The sequence below is a fragment of the Gavia stellata genome, chromosome 2 (genome assembly GCF_030936135.1).
Source record: "Gavia stellata isolate bGavSte3 chromosome 2, bGavSte3.hap2, whole genome shotgun sequence".
NCBI classification, from domain to species: Eukaryota; Metazoa; Chordata; class Aves; order Gaviiformes; family Gaviidae; genus Gavia; species Gavia stellata.
The window spans coordinates 60660518-60680904 of record NC_082595.1 but is presented as its reverse complement, the minus strand read 5'-3'; the positions used below and the strand labels follow the sequence as shown (position 1 = coordinate 60680904).

Below are 20387 nucleotides of genomic sequence, written 5' to 3'. Positions count from 1 at the left end.
TAGTCTCCTCCACAGTGCTCTGTTTGGCATTTCCAAAATGGCATTAATAACCCAAGTGGTGAGAAATGTTGGACCTGCTGGACTTGCTGCCCCACTGTGGGGCAATGACTCTCTCCCGTCTCCCACAGGACATCCCACCTTCTGCAGAAATAATTTCTGCTACGTGTAAGATCTTGGCAGGGCACAAAGGGTGACTGCGAAACATGCCCTCTTCCCCCTAATCCTAAATTCAGCCCAAACTACCCTTCTGCTCCCCTGTGAAGGAGAGCAATGGTTCACAATGCTGCCACCCACACTTTAACCAGACAAAATAGGCAGCCTCAGGAACATGGGCTTTTAGAGTGTCCTGCCAGTCTCACCAAGACAGCTGCCTATGAGAGCCTGGACAAAACCAGGAGGCAGTGGTAATGGCAGATGAGTCAAAGCCCTGATCTCCAAGTGGCCACGGCCAGTGGAGAGCCACCACTGCAAAGCCTCCCTTGCTGCTGCTGGATGCACAAGCACCCATGCTGGGTTGGTTCATTGCCTCTCCCTCTTTTGCTTTTACTAACTCTGCATTTCAGTCATTTCCCAGCCCACCAAAAAAAAAACCCCAACAACCAGAGACACGAGAAAAAACCCTGACTTTTTCTTTCCTCCTCCAATTTCAAGGAAGACTGGTTTACCTAAAAACCAGTAATTCTGAAAAATTCCAATCTGGGAAGCAGTGACCAGCTCCTTTACAAGTGCTGCCTCTGGTCGTGGCCAGCCCGTACCAAGGCTCGCTGGAGTGACGATGGGGACAGAGGCAGCCAGGGAATCCCAGAGGGCACTTCTGCTTTGGACTGCTGGGAAGCAGCTGGCCTTGGCTGGGGGCAGTCGTTGAGTCTGTAGAAAACCTGTAGGAGCTTTTTGTCATGTTGTAGTTTTTCCACTAAATGACATGTTGCTTTGACTCCTTAAGTTATGGTTGTCCGAATCATTGGTGGTGAGTTTCCGTGATGCAAGAACACGAGCTGTTAAAAGGACCATTTCACTGAGGGCTTCAAAATTACTGATGTGTCCCAATTAAAAGGAGGAGGAAAAGACCAAGAACAAAGAAAATATAACCTAGACACCTTTCTGTTCCTTCCCCCTCCCTTTTAAGGAAAGAGAGCATTTCTTAAAGGAAAAAACACGGCACTTGGAAAAAAGCTGCAGCTTACCTGGCCTCACGTTTTATTGTACAGTTGATGTGCACAGTCCCCACTGGGAACAAGGAATCACTCACGGGAATCAGTGGCCGAGGGAGCCTGGCTCAGAGGGAGCCCCTTACCCAGCACAGGGTTGTTGCCTGGGACTAATCCTGGCAGGAGCTCACTCCATCAGAGGTCAGGTATGAGCTGAAGCACAAAAAGAAGATAAAAAGGCTGACGGAGTAACACTCATCACGAGAAAATGAGAGAGAAAATATAGAAGAAGGTGCAACAGGTCTTGTAGCCTGTGAAAGAGAAAATGAATGGGAGAATTCCTTATGACCTAGGATACATTCAGAGCCATGTCAAAATTGAGAAGAAGCAAGATTGTCAAGTGGTTGAACTTCAGATTCAGGCAGGCTGGGGATATGCGTTGGACTTGTTTACGCAGGGGAGGAGGATTCCTCAAATCCTCTGCAGACAGAAATGCTGTAGGTCAACAGGAGGCTTCTGCGCTCAGCTCTGGAGCTGTCTGGCTCAAAACAAAGTTTGGGTGAGGTTGAATATAAGCATGTAGGCGTCTCAGAGTTTTTAAATTATGGGTCAAGCTTCAGGGCATAAATCAGAAGGGATCCCCTTCTTCCTTCCCTGTGTTCATCATTGCACAGCTGGACACGTATAGTGTGAGCAACTTGATGGAGCTGGGGATGTTTGCTTCCCTCTGGATCGTCAAGTCTTGACAGGGCTCAATTAGTCCAAGCATTTAAGAAGAGCTCCCATGTTCCTCTCTCATAGGGGCAGAAGTTACATGTCATAAATGGCTTTTGATGCCGCTGAGTGCCTCAGTTTCGATTCTGTCCAGTCAAGATTAAACTCCTCTGCTACTCTGACTAGTTTTCTCCAATTTTCTGTGCTCGTCAGGTCAGGCTCCAGCCCTACAAATACTTAGGTGCAAACCTTTATGCACATCAAACAGCTCCTCTGCACAACTGCTCTGGGCAGATGAAAGCACGTCCTGAAGTCTTTGAAGAACTGAGGCCAGAGGTCCTGGAGGGCAGATGGTCTCACCTGTCTTTGTAATTCCAGTCAAACTTTAGGCACTCCTATGGCATGATGAAAATACTAACAACTGGTGTTCTGTATTGTTTATTATCCTGAATTGTGTGTGATTTTTCGAAATGTTTTAGAGCAGTGCTGCTATTCAGGAGCAATGCAACAAAAGCTGTTTACTTTCCAAATGCAATAATTTCTCCTGACAGAAGAAAAGTAATGAAGGAGAATAAAATCAGGTAGCTTCAATAGCAGTAATCGCTAGTGTGACAGCCATCTGCAGAAGGCAGGGGGAGAACTGCAGCACTGCTGTGCCGAGAGCTGCTCCAGCCACCGGCAGCGACACGGTGGTGTCCTCATTGCTGGGGGCTCGCTCTAATTGCACATCAGGCTTACACGGGTCTCTGATCCCAGTGGGCCTCTCACACCACGGGCTTACCCCTTTTCTTACGTGACTAGTGATTTAGGTCTCAGGTTGATGCTTTAAGGGGCGGGGGGTGGGGTGGGGGGAACCAAGATGGTTTTTTTTAAGCCCATTTTGTTTTAAACAAGTATCCATTAGATGCTCCAAATGGTTTGTGACCTTTGGAAAGGCAAGCAAAGATGTCCTGCCAGGCCAGATCTCTGTGCTGCCATGGCAACTCTGTTTGCAGGACCCCAGCTAGATATTTTAAAGGCATACTTGGTATTTCCACAAGACCTACAAAGGGCTGACAGTCACGTAGACACACTTCCAGTGTGCACTTCAAGACAAAAGTTGCTAACTGCTAGACGACTATAAAACTGATTGAATAAAGTGGTTTTTAATGATAGTAATTTCCCGATTTAGTGCATAGTAGTAGACTCTACTCCAGATCCTGTTAGCAGGAGGTACATCGAAAAATGATCAGATACATTTTAGACTCGGAGGCTGTCTCTCCTCTGTAATAAAATGGACCAGAGACCATTGCCTGGCCCTGAGGCCAGCAGGTGCAGCACAGCTCACATCTGTACTACTAAATTCACTTACCCCCAAAACCGGATCAGAGTCTCTACCCTAACTCCTGTGAAGGGTGCCAGACCCGCGCTGACCCTGAACTGTGTCTGAGAGAGCACGAGTGGCCGAAAGTCCAGCATCACTGAGGGAAGGTCCAGGTTGGTACAACCCTTTGAAGATGCCTGGAGACCGTGTGGGTTGTGCATGGAGCTGAGGTGTTACGATCCATATGTGATCTGCTTAATTCAGATGGTGTGGCCACCCTGCCTGCACTGGTGTGTCTTTTCGTCCTCCCCTCCAGCATCTTCCATGGCTGGGCAAAGTTCAGGCTGCCCATACATGTGTATGAGTAATGTCGATGCTAACTGAGACTTCACTGGGATTTTAATTGACAATCGAGCTTTACCCCTGCATACCAGTGTAGTTACATCCTCTGGGCTATGTCTGCGAGAGTGCATTTGCCCATGGCAAAGGGCTGGAGTGCATGTTCTGCAGTTCACTTGATGTCACCTTTTTGCTACTGTCATAACTCAGGCTGGGCGTCAGGCAATGTCGCTCATCCATGCCTGTTCGCCCCAGGCTGTCTCCCAGCACACTGCGTCCTTGCCTTGCATCAGATACATGACTCAGGGAAGCATTTTTGCCTGGGTTCTCCATTATTTTTTCAGGCTCCAGCTGCAGACAGGGCAGGACCAAGTTCCCTGAGAGGTTTTGAATGAGTCTGTTGTGGGGAAGAACTTCTGGGGGGTGGGAAAACCTTAGGTGCAGACTGGATATGAGCTTTTTCCTGTTGTTTCTGTTACAGCATAGAAAACACATGGCATTATCTGCAGTGCCTTTAGCTGCCTGCTGGCTTTTAGAGAGGAAATTTGCCTGTGTTTTGAAACAGCAATAAGAGTTGCGGTGTGAAACTGGGCAAGACTTTTGGAAGAACAGTGCAAGCTTCCCGCTGTAAATACACCAACTTTTCTAAAAATCCTACTTCCAACAGTGTATTTCAGGGAGCATCTTCTGCCATTGTCTGCAGTTGCAACAGCATCTTGAATAAGCAGTTTCTAAACCCTGCCTTTCATATTATCATAAGAAAAAAGATCCCGTTGCCAGTTTAACTAACCTTACCTGGGTCCCTCAACAAAAACCACTTGGGGCTTCTTCTCTGTTGAACGTAGCTTAAATACATGAAAACAGAAGTCAGAGTGCTTGTTTCTTCCATTCAGAATGAATGAGCAATGTGAGCATATTCAAAATCATCAGAAGCTTGAATCAGAATGATGGTAACGAGCGTGTCCTCCGTGCTCAGAGGCTGTCTGGTAAGTCTCTCTTCATTTTTTTACTGAAGCCCTCTTCATGTTGAAAGGCAGGAGCTGCTGTTGGGTGTTGTGCTGGGCGCAGATGCGGAGTGAGTGCTTGCTGGGTAGCTGTGGCTTATTTGTCCTGTGACTCGACACTGAGCACAGCCGAGGGATGTCACCTCCCATTGCCCCTCACATAGAGCAAGGAACCAAAAGCACTTTTGAAGGTCATCCAGACACTGGGCTGGCCCCGACTGCCTATGCCGACCCCATGACAGGCTGCATGGTGCCTGTGGGTCTGCTGTGGTGCCAGCCCCAGAAACAGAGAACAAGGCCAGAAGGGACTATGAAATCACCTGAGGACATCTAAGAATCAAGTTTTACACTGTTCCCGGTCTCCTGAGCTTTGGGCATCATTATTTGTGTTTTGTTCAAGTGGTTCTGCCAGAGAGATGCCTAGACACAAAAGGCACACTTCTCTGACCAGATGTCATCCCAAGCTCCCATTATGATCACCAGAGAAAAAAGGTATAGAGGTACTTCAAGGATGTGATTCATCTCCTCCTGAGGATGAAGTGTCCATCTGAAGAAATGAACTGCACTGTGGAAGTGCCTGTTGCTCTCCAGAGACAGAAAGGGTCCCTAGCTGACATGTAGCTGTCCCCATCAGGGGACATATATGGGAATCTCAGCCCCAAAAGGCAGAGACCAACCACTTCCCTCCATATATTGCATTATAGTTCATCCTCTGTTAAATATTTGTGTCTAATAAGAATTTGTCTGGCTGAGATGCCCATCACTGGGTCTTCTTATCCCTTTGTTAGGTTAAAAGGTCTTTTAGTACCCGGGTCTTCTTCTCCCAGAAAGTCTCTCTGGAGCCTAGACAAACAGATATGACAAATGATCCATTAGTCTTAGGTGAAAAACCCAACCTTTTTCCCTTAAAAGCAACCTTTTCCTTTTCATGTGGGAAGATGCCCACAGAGTGGGATGTTGCCATTGTGGAATCTGGTTACAACCTTTGGTGAGATGGGCTCTGAAGAAGGAGCTCAGCCTTGGGTGCAGGCTGTCTGGATGGGGCCCCGGATTAACTGGACTCCCCAGGAAATGTCAGGGTTGCTGCTGGTTTCTGAACTCCTTTAGGAAAGCAAACCCATATTTGACTGAAATAAAAAACCAAGCAACTGCTGTCAGGGTTTTTTTTCTTACATTAAACAAGTGTTTAATTTTAAAACAAAATCCGACAGATGGCAGGGCTGTACCTAATGCAAGACCGAGAACTTCTCCACTGAATTTAAGGTGGCCTGCAAGAGATTTTAAAAGACAGGGATTGAGGGATCCATGCATTATTGAGGATATATAAAAGAAAACCCTAATATCTTTCTTGCTTTTAATTTCATTGGAAAAGTTTTCTTCTCTTTTCCTAATTTCTTCTTAGCTTTGTAGTGTAGGGCCATGCCTGGTTCATCCAGAGGCCTCCTGGGTATCTGTGCATGTACCTCCGGGGCATCCTCTCTCTGGCAACCAGTCAGCAGGTGAGGCAAGACAAGGCGTTAGGTGCAGCGCCTGCACCTCTCAGCCCTAGCTGGGGCAGGAGGTCAGGGCAGCGATGATGGGACACCAGCTCCAAAGATGGCCCCATGAACGGATTTGGCTCCAGCAGCACTAAACATTCTGTTTCTCTCCTCTTTCCCATTTAAATTTCCCTGGTTTCGCTTTCTGCCACTGTATCGTCCCACCAGCAGTCAGCACCATGGCTCCCACCACATGGGGAGCCAGAATTTTAATGCGGAAAAAAAAAAGTAAGGCGACATCTCTGAGGCCCAATTTTTGCAGAAGCAATACGGAGACTTTTGTAGCTATCAATAGGTCATGACTAATTTATACAAAATGCAAATGAAATAATCTTTTCTGCAAAATGGTACTGAGAGCCTTGGATCTCGGACACATTATTCACTTGTTTATGTTTGAGCTCTCCCATGGGCTTTCCCGGATTGGAGATGACTGAGCCAGGCACACTTGTTCACTAGAAGACTTCTGCCTTAACCCCTTCCTGCTTTTTTTTCTTTCCCCCCTCCACCCATGTGGCAAATGAGGTTTGGGCAACCCACCAGCTGAACCCTGCCTGCCATCTCTTCTCCTTACTTCAGCCTGGTGGTGGTGGTGGGCACATTAATTGGACCGATGATGACTTCATCCCATCAACTGGGATGAAGTAAATGGACGCAGCTGTGCAACAGAGGTGGTTATTTTCATTTTCCTTGATGATTTACAGGGAATTCTGCTGTAGGCATGAAAAAGGAACCGTAACTATGCACCTGAATTGCTGGGGTGGTCAACCCAACACAACTTGGCAACATTTTCTCACATGTTAGGCAACCTTGCAAGCCCTCTGGAGAGTTCGAGTTGGTTTAGGGTTTTGCTTGGATGTTCTGTAGATTTTGATGCTTTTTATATAGAGGAAATGGAAAAGAAACCAAACATGGCTGTTGAAACTGAGTTTCCCATGGTTTTTTGCACTCTTTCATACATATATGCTGAGGTGAGATTCTCACGTAGAAAAATAAAGAAATTTCACACTATTCTCCATACCCTTGCAACAAAGAGGTATAGATTTTTTGTCTTGGATACTTCATTACTTTTTAGAGCCTAAGAGAGGCAGCCTGAGGGCTGGGACAAGAATGCCTTTATGCCCTTTCTGAAACCCTCCCTTACAAGAGCCTGAAGACAGGCTGTCACCAGATCCGAAGCGCCCACTCAGCATTTGCTCTTTGGACTCTTCACCACCAGCTTCCGCTATTTTTAATGGACCCCTTCAATGAAGGAGCAAATCCTTTCAGCCCTGAAAGTTGGAGCAGCTGCCTTGTACACTAGAGGAGAGAGGTGGAGGTGACTTTCTTTGTACACAAGAGGAGAGAGGTGGCGGTGACTGCACCAGCAGGAAGGAGAGGGGTGGGCGCAGCCTCCTTTCCTCTTGCTGGGGGTTTCTCACTCCCTGGGACACTTGCCATGCAAAATGGCGATTTATGGGTGTCTCTGGGTCTGTAGAGAGAGAGCATCACGTACTTTCCTTGTAGACTGAAGAGCTGAGTTTATCTTTCTGAGTTTGACTTTGTGCCAGAATAATCTGGCGATAGCAGTGGGAATACTCCAATATTTAGGCGGGATGTTTTTTAAAATGTTGATAAAGTATGTACTGGGAATAACATAAAAAAATATCCCCAGCCAGTGGTTTGGGAAAAAATACAACTCTTTTTCTGTGTCTCTCCCATGCCCTCCCCTCAAGGAAGATTTGGGTAAGACGTTGGCTGGGACCTTATTTTCATTTCCATCGGGGATGTTTTTTAGCTGGCACACAAACTACATGTGTAAATAGCCCAGGAGTTTGGGAAGTTGCTTTACTATTTCCTCCTATAACTAACAATGGAAACCCTTTGAGAATCGTATGAGCCTTGGTGGAAGTTTGCGTGTCTCCTGACACGCGGGATTAGCCGCCGTGCTCCAATATTTATCCTAACGGCGCTTCTCCCCGAGGAGCAGCTGGCTGCCTGCTCTGCAAAGCGCCGGCCAGCCCCCGGGGGAGAAGGGTAGGGGAGGCTGGAGCTGCCGGTGTTGGGGGGCCCCCAGAGCCAGGCTGTGAGGAGAAAAGCTGCTTTGCAAATATGATTTGGGCTGATCCGAGTTTATTCTGTCACAGTGAATTCAGCATCAAATCAAAAAGAGAAAGCAGAGCCGCTGCACTGGACGCAGAATTGGCCAATTCCAGGGTGTAATCGGTTAGCTCAGCACAGTTACGCTTCTTTGCCTTGCTTGGTGGGTCCCCAATTTGTCTTCATTTTTATTCCTGTCTCTGTCTTCACTCTTCCTGGCCTGCATTTTATAGTCTGTGCCTCTCTGGATTGATTGCACAGAGTCTGCCCCTCAGAGCTGGGCAGAGCGTCGGCTAAGCCTGTTCAGCACGTAGATATCTTTAAATGATCTGCTAACAAGAAAAATAAAAACTCAGCCTCTATTTGCTAACGCATATTCAACTTAAACAATTCTGAGAGTTTCTTGTTTCACATGGTTGACGGTCATGGAAAGACAAAACATTTCAGAGATGTGTCCTTAGGAATATAGGCACTTTGTGGCATCTTTTCTGGGTGTAAGGCCTGTTAGAAGAAAATAGGATATAGACAACTACCTGCATAAGCAAGTTTTGAAAGTGGGACTTAGACATCTTAAATCAGCGTGTAAGTATCTTCATAAATGAGGCAGCATTTTATGGCTCTGAGAAGCTTTATAAATTAGTTTGGAAGTAGACAATAGCTGAAATAATAGAAACAGTGGCACACTGTGGGGAACATACTAGAGCTGCCTTATGCAAAGCATTTCTACCCCTCCGACAGTGATCTCAGTGTCACACGTGGCCTTGCTGAAGTGGATATAAAGGACAAGATGAATTTCTGTCCCATTGGCAATATCCCTGTCATCTCAGGAGAAGTTCCTTACTCAGTTGCAGTGAGGAATGTGCTGTTATTGGCGGTGCTCCAGGAGGAGAGGTACGGAACCTTTTTGAGTACAACTCATGTCTGAAACACAATTTGAAGAGAAGCAAAAATGGCCCAAATTTACGAAAGTTGAATCGCTGAACAGCCAAGAAGGGACGGACCTCACAAGAGCTCGTCGGTGGTGGACAAGTGGCTCCTCTGCAAAGACCATCGCAGCGCTCAGCCTGAGTGACCCAGCTGGTTACTTCACCACACTTTTGAGCATGGCTAAGCCCAGGGCCTGGGGCACGCCATGCTGCCCGGGAGCAAACTCTGCTGCTCCCAGCAGGCAGATGTCTGTGCCTCGGTGTGGCTAAGCTGCCGTCAATAGCAAGCGTACCTCTTGGTGAAGTCTATTGGTGGTTTTGGAGCGCAGTTGTTTTGAGGAAGGCTGCTTCTTTGCAAAGCTTGAGTGAGCAAACAGCATGTGAGACAGGGTGAGCCAAGGGCAATACGTTGTCACATAATGTGCCTATTTCTTTTTACTCATTTATTTATTTTTTTGAGCAAAGAGACGCAGACAGTAGGTTTGACCGACTGAAACAGAGCAGTCTCTTTGTAACAAATCTCAAACATGTAAAAACATGTCTCATGTACAAAGAGCGACAAAACAGGACAACATGTTGAAACCTTCCTGCCAAAAGATAAGCCCCCAGCTCTGGTGTGTGGCTGGGACTGACATCCGTTATTAGGAATGACTGAACTCAGCCCTGGCTTTCCTGGATTTAGCCACAATAACTCCACCAAGCCCGGCAGGGAGTATTGAAAATCCTGGTGCATAACAAGTACCAATAATGAATACTTCTGGCATTTCATCTAAGACAGGGTATCCTCTTAGAATGCATGGTTGTATTCATTTATGGGTTTATATCCCATACTTTTCCATCTCTTAAGACAATGGATTTACATGGCGCATTTCACAGACAGGAAGATGATTTTTCGGCACCAAAGAAATCTGTGCAGTACGTAGAGATCACTGAATATACAACCAAATTACATTTCCCTTCAGGGTAGTATTAGAATGGCACCAGATAACAGAGCAGGTTTAGTTCAGGAAATGAATGATGCTTTATATAATCAAATCTGCAAGGGAGATTTGGTAAGAAAGATGCATACAGACAAACTATTGCTGAGTCTGGACATGGCATTAAGAGCATTAATTTTTAAGTTGTGGGGGATCACTAAAGATCTGCAAGAGAGGAAAAGGGCACACAGCCTCCATTTATTTAAATCAGAGCCAATACTAGCAGAGTCACAGACTCTAATACTAAGTCAAAGAACTGGTGCGTTTATGCAAAGGAGTTTGTGTTGCTGTCTTTGTGGTCTTATGGTTCCTTATTAAATACACTCAGGGTTCAGTACTGCAGGTACTGCAAGCTCCAGACAGCCTCAGTTAATGCATTTGTTAGGGAGAGGCAAAGAAGGCACATTATTGCTTTGGAGAGCTGAGTTCTACTAGTAGGAGTGCTGCTTCTAGCAGCAGGCCCTTCCTTGGCTGAAGAAGCACGCCGGTTGCTTTGCACACAGGTGGGCAACGATCCAGCCACATAAAATCACATCTTAATGTCTTATACCACCAGAACGTCTTCCTCAGGGAGGAACCTTCCTCCCACCCCTCCCAAACCCAACAGTTTCTATCAATCAGTCAGCTTAATTATACTCAAACCCCAGTTTCTAAGTCTCTTTCTCCAGTCCTGAAGGTATTGTGCTCTCCAGGTGAATTCCAACAAATTTACCATGTAAACCAAATGGATAATCCTGCAGGAACATCTGTCTCCTGTTTCCCGAGAATGGGGACCGTTATCCACAGCAGACCAGTCTTTGCCAGCTCATACAGAGCATTTGCAGCCCTGCACTGGCCACATGCTTTATTTCTGTTATGCAAAGAGGAACAACAATTTCAAATGAATGCTGTGTGCTTCCCTGCAGCCCTAGGAGGAGGAGAATGGATGTCCTAGTCCTCTGACCTTCCTCACTTCTTCCAGGCTGGAGAGTGAAAGGGGTGTCTTTGGGTCTGCAGGAGAAAACTGTTCCTGGGATCTCCTTGGACAGCCTGCATTGCTCATTATTATCACTCCGAAAGGCTCCCAGAAGAGGTTTGGCAGTCTCCACCCTTGGAGGTTTTTCAGACCCAAATAGACAGAGCCCTGAGTAACCTGGTCTGATCTCAGAGCTGACCCTGCTTGAGCAGGGTTTGGACTAGAGACCTCCTGGGTCTCTTCCAACTTCAACTATCCTCTGACCCTATGAAACAAGCTGTGTTTTGAAAGCATACAGAAGAGATTTTTGAGAAACCTAGGTGCTATGTTCATCATGGGAAACACAGGCTTGAGTCAGACCTGGTCTGCACAGATGCATACTCAGGGTAACGCCGCTGAAATTAACTGATCTGCAGCATCCACTTGGTACCTAGGTATTGGTTGGACTTTATGTTGAAGTATGTGACAAAGCAGATGTCCTAAAGAAGAGCAGTTTTTCAGTGATTTCCAGCTGATGATCAAGAGTTTGGAAGGGCAGTTCAGGATTAATTTGTAACTGCAGAGCTCTTACAAATTAAAAAAATACAAAACAGAATTCCCTGGGCCGGATTTGCCTCGATACTCCCACTGCTGCCTCTGTCCACACACAGCTCCCGTGCGAGCGTGGGCTTTGGCAGCCTCCCCCAGTAACTGTTGGACTTCACAGGAGGTGACCGAGCGAGGACAAACGCAAAGGAGGAGCATTCACCAGGGCACCACCAACATCACTATTGCAGGGGTGGAGCTTTTATCTTACCCCGGAGACCCTCACTTGTTTGCCTAAAAATCAGGCATGTCACCTCGGTAGTATTAGGGAGGAGGAAATTTGGAGATTGGAATGGTTTTGTGTTTAAGCGCGGTGGCATGGCAGTAAGACAAGGTGCATACTTCAGGGAAAAGTACTTTGTAGTTTGGGTTTCCCCATTAGGATTTCATGGAAAGAAGCAGTGCAGAGTATGCACTAGCGTTGTAACACACTATAGTATCTCTCTTTCTCTGTTTAGAAAGCATGCACTGAATTTTTACGCTGTGATTCTGCTAGGCACAATACATTAGAGATTTTGAGAAACGCTGCTTTCTCTGCCTCAAAAAATACATGTATTTGGGGCTCTGCCCTTCAGACTTCAGAAATTCCTGTAATATGGACTTAGATATAAGTTAAAAATAACACTACATTTCCAGCAGCAAGATTTTAAGAATCAGATGTCACCCCACCCGACCTCAATTAAGTCAGGCAGAATCTGCTGAAGCAGCTGGATGGGATCAAACAGGGTGTGAAAAATCTGTATTCTAGTGCCGGCCAGAGAAAAGAAGATCAGTTGGAAATTTCCGTGTGAAGCTGGTTCTGTATGAAGCGGAGAATTTCAAGTGTGAATGCGTGTATGTGTTCGTGCATGTGCTGGGGAAAGTAGGGTTGGCAAGGGAGACAGAGGAGAGCTTTGTGTTCAGTGCCTCCTCTGACACAGCGCAGCCTGTTCCCTATCTCCCAGTTTCACTTCTGAATGTGCAGGAACATGCGGTGGCTCCTTTTTCCCACCATCTTCATCATCCCTTGTACGCAACAGGTAAGTTCATTAAAAAGAAGAAAAAGATTTCTCCCTTCCTCACCCTGTCCCGGTTTAAAGTTTTTATTTGCTTAATGACAAAATAAATTTCAGAGAAGCAAATTCCTCATAAAGAATAAGGAGCCATTCCCCACTCCTGAGTAAATTTCATTTGCAGCTTATTTACTGCATCAGTCCTGATTTCGGTATTTTTTTCTCTCTAATCTGTACATTAATACGATTTGATGGAAAAAAAAGTGTTAGGGAAGCTTAAATTGTCAGTGACCTTGCTGCTTTTTTTTTTTTTTTTAATATAAGCACAAATGGTTATCTGATGCAGTAAGAAAGTAAATATTTGTCCATGCTTATATTCCAGATGGATATATATACACAGTGACCTGACTTCAGGCTAGTTTTACAAATGAGAAAGGCTCCCGGGCTGTGTTATGCTTTGTCTCTTATAAGAAAATTTTAAGTGATAGCTTTTGCTGAAGGTATTTGTGTCAAAGGCTAATTTCATTATTTATTTACTTAATTTTGAAGATCCACTTTACCTGTACACCGTGTATTTTTCCTTTACGATCAAGATGAATGTCAAATGGAGAATTTTCAAATGACTCTCTCCCTCTGCTAACTTTTTGCATATTTAAAGCCAGACTAAGATAACCGAACATTAGCAATAATACATTGCCGACTTCTGCTATTTGCTTATTTATGCCATACAGACCCTGTTCAATCTTTAAAACATAAGAAAACAAATAACAACACATGAAGGGTTCCTACACAATGGTCTCATTTTCTGATCCGCCCACAGGATCAGGAAAAGTATGCAGTGGGCTTCTGTGAGGTGGATAGCTTTAGTATAGAAACTTTGGGAAGCAAGGATTAGAAAAATATTTGGCCTGTAAACTTTACAGGCAAACTTTAAATTTTCATTGTAAGTCAATAGACTTTTGAGGATTTTTCAGGTAGACTGAGCTTTTCAGTAATTCCACAGTTAAAACTCTCAGATATTTGCCTGATGGTGTTTTTCTTACTGGCAAACTTTGTAGTATCACACCTTTCAGTTGACATCTTTCCCTAAAAAAAGGAGAGAAAAAGCACTTGCTTAGGTAGAATTCTGAAAATTTAAAGCACATTTTAATTTGTAATACAAATTAAACATACTGGCCGAAGCACACGGATTATTTCCTGCTACACATACTCATTTTGAAACGCAGTATCTGATTTAAGCCACATAACCTCACAGAGCTGGCACATGGCCAAATTCCTAATAATAATACTCTGCTTAAAAAGAAAAAAAGCAGCACAGAAGTGTTTCCTAAAGCAACCATACAGTCTTGAACACTGTTAAATGTATAGGAACACCTGTGTGTCTTGTTTCCAGAACAAGCCTTTAAGAACCTTTACACTCCAATGCACACGTTCACCAAATTAACATTGTGGTTTATCGGAAAGGCTTAGCTGCCTAAAAAAAAAGTCTACTTAAGTTATTTGTTTCTGTATTATTGCTGCATTTAGGTAAAAAGGATTAGAAGAAATCCTTCATCAGTAAATGATTAACAAAATAACACATTTATGACTGTCTATCTTCTGCATGCTGCATGGAATATCACTTGACATTGTTTAATATTCATTTATTATATGAATTGCCTCTGTGAATTAATATGTATCTTAAAAATCATTCAGCCAAAGGAACTTGAAAGCTACTACTTTGGAGCTTCATTAGTAGCTGCGGATTAAGATATCCTAAGTATAGTTGTAAATGACCGTGAAAAATGGAAATTAGTGGTAGAAAAAAGCCTTTTAAAAGGTCATTTACTGCTGCATGCAATTAGGCCAGCTCAATTATGCTGCGAGAGCTTTCATGCGATATGACATACGAAATGCTGAATTCTGCAGATACTTCCAGTTCGAAAGTAGAACTGAAAGGAAACCCAGCCGAGTGACCCCTTCCCCAGCTTTCCCTTAGCATCTCTGCTGGAGGTGGTTTCTACATCAGTAGCACCCTGCAGTTTGGAGGAACACAGAGAAATGGATAGATGGGGCTTCACGTGCCCAGAAAAAATATAGGTGCTATCTATATATATATTCATTTTTCTGCAAGCTAGATGGTGATACGGGCACCTGATGAGGGGCTGGACCTTGTCTTTCCCTCTTGCTCTTTGGGCAGTCAGAGCTGCTTGATGAGAGCAGCTCCCAAGCCTTACATTGTAGCAGTGGCCAAGCGCTGTGTGTGCCCCCACTTAACTATGGATCCAGTCATCCGCGATGAATAACTGTATCATGATCTGCATTTCTGCTGAAATCAACAGCATGAAAAGATTTAATGCCAAGATCTAAACTGTTATGTTTTAGATGTAGTTCTTCAAAAAAGCAGATAGAATATAGCTATCTCAAATAGACCCTTTCACACTCTGTGCTGACTTAATCTTCCCCCATGTCTCAGAAAAATAAACCCATCAAGAATTACTTAGGACTTCCTTTTCTCAAAAAAAAAAGAAAAGAAAAAAAAAAAGACATGAATTCTGGACAGAATGTGGAAAACTGTAAATTCTGGCTAGATCTTGACTTCCTACTGCTGATACAAATCTCTTTTAGAGATACATCTTTGCCGTGTAAGCCCTGGATTCAGTGAACACTTACTCATGCAAATAGATACACTCTTAGAAAATGACCTATTAAGCTCAGTGCAACTGCTAGCCTCCCTTATTAGGATTCAATTTTTGTGTCTAGCACAAGAGAATTTGTAAATACTATAATGCTCCTTCCCAAACAGCTACTCAAATTTTGGAGCAAAAATAACACTCAAAAGAGGTTTACTATTTTAAGAGGCTTTTGCCATCAGAAGTGAAGTGGCACACAGGGCAGTGGCTGGCTGTCAAACAGTGGGAGAAGTCAAAAGCTGACTAATGTGATGGGAGGTTTGTGGGAAGGACTATTTAAAATAAAACCACCTTCTACTTTAAAACACTTTTTTTTCCTACTTTAGCTCTACTACAGGTTTTGTTCTATTGAAGGCAAAGGAAAGACCAATTAATTGTGTTTCATACAAGCAGTAGGCCAGGCTCACTGGTGGAACGACAGCTCAGTGCATGACAGTGACTGATGAAGCAGGTCCTCTGTCTCCTACCTAAACCTCCCAGCCTCACACTTTTTGGATCCTGTGAGATGAGAAATGTTAAGTGTCTTCATGCAACAGATTTTTCCATCCCAGCTTCATTGTATGCTATCCCAGCTATGCATAATGCATCTGGCTCTCAAAATATCCCACTGTGTGTAAGTTTTTCCACAGCCCACCAGTGAAGCCTGGAGAAAAACCTTCAGAAACCGGCGAAGTCCACCAGCGCAAGGAGGTTTGTCGCTGGCCATGCAGATGCCCGCCTGTGCCAACCTGCACCCTTGGGGTAAGCTTGGTGAAGGACGGTTGTGGCTGCTGCAAGATCTGTGCCAAGCAGTCAGGAGAGACCTGCAATGAAGCAGACATCTGTGATCCCCACAAAGGCCTCTACTGCGACTACTCAGAAGACGAGCCTAGGTATGAAACAGGCGTGTGTGCATGTAAGTTGTTCTTTCACGTTCCCTTACTTGAAATCCAGGAGGGTGGGACCAGGCAGGTGAACAGTTTTGGAGGAAAACTGCTTGCTGGTGCTGCACAGCTCTGTGCTAGGCAATTGATCCTAATTTAGTCCTCCAGCTGCTCAGTCAGAGAATCTGAGAGCAGGGCTGGGACTGTCTTTAAACTTAGCTGCATACGCACTGGTGAAACCAGTTCGTTGTGCACAAGCCTGTTATTTGCAGACATGCTGATGACGGATTTAAAGTTAGGCGGCTGTAGTTACTACTGGGCATAAATAAAAAAAATACGTGCTTGGGCTAGGAAGAACTCGAAGCTGTGGGTGCAGTAAAGGCTGGTCGTGTTTTAGCACTCTGTAAGCAGGAGCCACGTGCTCCTCTTGTGTTAGTAACTGTTCTTTACCATTTGCAGATCTGGTAGCTGTAGGATGTGAGCTCAATGGAGTTTATTATCTTAATGGGCAGACCTTCCAACCTAACCCACTTTACAAGTGCCTGTGTGTCAGTGGTGCAATTGGATGTACACCTGTATTCACACCAAGATTAGCAGCAAGTCCCTGCACCAGGGTCATGGGCAGAAAGAAGCCCGGGCAATCCATCTGTGGCCCAGGACAGCACAAGCAGCTTCAATCAACAAACTACAGACTGATGTCAGGTGTGCCTGGCTACACTGGTAAACTTTTCTGTACACGAGCCTTGCTGCATTTAGTGTCCCTGGCTCCAGCAGCCAGGCAGGCAGTGCACTGGCAATTTCTCAGTTCTTGCTGAAGGCCATTGCCAGGGTGACTGGTCTGTCCCAATTACCCCTCTTACTCTTAGGTCACAGACTCTTTTCTCTAAACCTGATGAATATGAAAAGCAAAAAGCCTTTTGGCTTCCGTCACCAGGGAATTGGCCAAAGCTACCTTCAACCCGTCTTTCTGCAGAGGTTTTACTACTCATCAGATCAGACTAATTAGGGCTGCTGGTGGAGAGCCATTTCACAGCCTGGGAGCTGTCTCACTTTCTCCTGCTTTGTGGTGGTAGGGAGTCTTGGTTTTCACATACGTACGTTAACATGTTGCAGCCCTCTTCTTTCAATAGAAAGCAGAAAGTTACAAAGACTGCCTTGCAGCTTTCATCAATGCACAAAATTTCAGGTCACTGCAAGGACAACCCTCCTCCCAATTTCTTCTCTATTCAGTCTGATCAAAATCATACAACAGTTATGCAGGCAGTTCTACCAGGGTCAGTTGATACTTCCTTTAACCTCACTCCTGCCCTGCTGCTGACACTGTAGTTCTCTTTTACACCTTAAGGAAGCACCATTGCCAGAAGCAGCTATCCTGGCCCTTCCCTGGCCACAGCTGCCTGCCCTTGTGCTGTCTTGTGCAAGTGTAAGTTTCCATGGTGAAACTCATCTTCACTACAACTAATGTGGGTACCAGAAAGCGGAGCCATTTATTTGGCAGCAGTTTGAATTATGGCCTGAATCATCATCATGGATCAATAAAATAAAAATAAAGGGATCGCTAAGCTTCTCCGAAAATCTTTGTAAAAGTCTGCTGAGTAAACAGATAGATACATAAGTCAATCTGCAGATAAATAGACCCACTTACAAAATCTGAAGTTCAGTTTGGACAACTTCTAACATATAAGCAGTTAGTAAAAATAAAAAAGGAAGCTCATCTTTACTTCAAAATTATGATACAATACCTATAACTAATGTCAAAGCCTTTTTACAGAAGTATACTTCATGCTGTGTATAAAAACGCACTCAGTAAGGCAACTGACTTCCAATGAGGAGAGGCTTCATTTCTAGAGAACGTTGCTAATCTGATGAAAGAGAGAACGTAACGCATTGAAAACAATGGCAACGAAACCATTTGACCCCATGAAATATATTAATTGGGTTTGTGGGTATTTCAGATATCTGGAGAACTACATTAAGACATTTACTTTGTAGCACATTAATGGATCCAAAAGCTGAAGTCCAACTTTCAGTAATGCTTTCGGTGAGTAGACTGCAACACTGCACCTCACAGCATTTATTCAGGAATGTGAATCCACTGCAGAACATAATCTTGAGAAAAGATACCCAGCTTGCCAAGCACACATCCTATTTGACTTGGTTCAGGGACCCAGCAGCCCGTCCCTGTGGTGGCTGTACGTGCTGAAGGATGCTATTCTTCAGGTGATACAAACCCTCTGAACAAAAGCACTTTGAAATTTTTGTTTCAAAGCGAGGTCTTCCCTCTTCCCTCTCCCAGAGCAGCAGAAGTGAAGTACCACATCAACTTGTGCATTAATTCCATGAATGCCTCAATGGGCCAATATCTATTTTGAAAATACTTTCTTCTGTTAGCATGGACAACAAATGCTAAGTTTCATTTCACTGCTCTTGCTTTGTTTTCTGGCTTTTGTTGTGAATTCTATTTACCTAATTTAGATACATAGGGATGTACACAGGTCATACTTTAAAGACATATCACGTATAATCAACCATTTAACTTCCCTTTATTTGTTGCAGATCTGTGACAGGCTTTTAATCTGCTTGCTGCAATGAGATCTTTAAATTGCTGTCTACTTTGCAGGTATCCTTGTAATTCTGCCCATACCCTTACCTAAATGCATAGATTCCACATAGGTTTTTTGCAGAGTTTCACCATGAACTTTCGCATCGCAATTTTGTTTCTTTTTTCAAGTGTACTCCACCTAATCCAGCCCTAATTCATCAAAAAAATAGGCTTTCTGGTGACATCTAGGAAGTGACTGGAGAATTTTATTCCTCAGTACAAAACCCAAAGCTTTCACAGTATCTACAAAGAAACCAACATTAATGTTTTCAGGACCCCTTTTCAAGCCATGCTTGGCCTTAAATAATTTTCAATGTCTCTTCGATTCTGGACATTTCAGAAAAATTCCACAAATAACTCTCTCCACATAACATTTTCATCACATTAAACTGCCTGTGTTGTATGACCCCCCCAATTTCATAGTCCTTGCTAGGATCTGAGCATCCAGCGTCAGTAAACTTTACCAGCAGCTCAGCCCTAAGGCTTCTGTATAACTTTGTTTATGCCTCATTTTTAGACTTACCTACAACAGCACCTTCATGAACAGAAATCAAATGCTTAACCTTTTATTTTCTATTAATCCTTTTGGAGCTGTTCTGCTGCATAAATAACATATTGCTCTCTTAGCTTACAGAAGCTTACCACTAGTTTTGAAGAAAAAGTGCCTAGTACAGGCAACTCCCTGGACACCCTGTTCCAGGACCTGTGGCATAGGCATATCCAGCAGAGTGACCAACGACAACAGGCAGTGTGAAATGAAAAAAGAAAAGAGATTATGCTACATCCGGCCTTGTCTGACCAATACATTGAAGACAATAAAGGTACTTTCTAATATAAAATTACTTCCTAAATGAAAATATTGGAAGTAATGAGAAAATGGATGTATTAGCAACTGCTAATATAAAATTACTTCCTTTTAAGGGTTTTAAAATAACTCTTCTGTTTTCTACCTTCAGTCTTTAGGTTTCAGTAGTAAGCTACGGATGTGTAATTTCAAACAAAATAATGTCCTGAAATATAAGTGCTGCTAATGCTGTCCTGGTGCTCAGTCACTCAGAAAATATTTTCTATTTGTTGGCTGATAAAGAAAAATGAGACAGCTTTCAGAAGGAATGATTTTCAAGATATTTCTATGTAAATGGTGCAATTTTTTCTTACATGTTCTGTTTTTAATGTGTAAAACCTCAGGCTTTTCTTTGTTTCTATACTAAAGATTCCAAAAGGAAAAACATGTCAACCGACATTCCAGCTTCCTACGGCAGAAAAACTATTTTTTTCCGGATGCTCAACTACTCAAAGCTACAAATTAACTTTCTGCGGGGTGTGCTTGGACAAGAGGTGCTGCATACCTAATAAGTCCAAGATGATCACTGTACAGTTTGAGTGTCCCAAGGAAGGCTTCTTTAAGTGGAAGATGATGTGGATAACGTCTTGTGTATGTCAGAGGATTTGCAGTGCTCCAGGAGATATATTTTCTGAACTCAAAGTTTTATGACAAGCCACACCATTGACGGTAACATACTGCGAGTGCAATAGCACATTCACATGCTGAAGACTTAGCGTCACCCCCTGCCACAGCAATGTTTATAGTGAAACTACGTATGTGAATATTGGTTTTTTAAATAGGACCTGGAAAATGCAAGTAAGAGTGCATCTTTTTAAACTTCATTGTTTTTATATGTGGAAATACATT

General features: G+C 44.0%; 1 protein-coding gene across 1 annotated transcript; it reads left to right on the top strand.

Annotated features, from left to right (window-relative positions):
- The first annotated feature begins 5446 nt into the window (after positions 1 to 5446).
- Positions 5447 to 20189, top strand: CCN6 (cellular communication network factor 6). The gene is made up of 5 exons (XM_009819787.2): positions 5447 to 5496; positions 15859 to 16124; positions 16552 to 16794; positions 19322 to 19515; positions 19908 to 20189. The coding sequence occupies exons 1-5, from the start codon at positions 5447 to 5449 to the stop codon at positions 20187 to 20189; spliced, it is 1035 nt and encodes a 344-aa protein (XP_009818089.2).
- Positions 20190 to 20387: the final 198 nt, after the last annotated feature.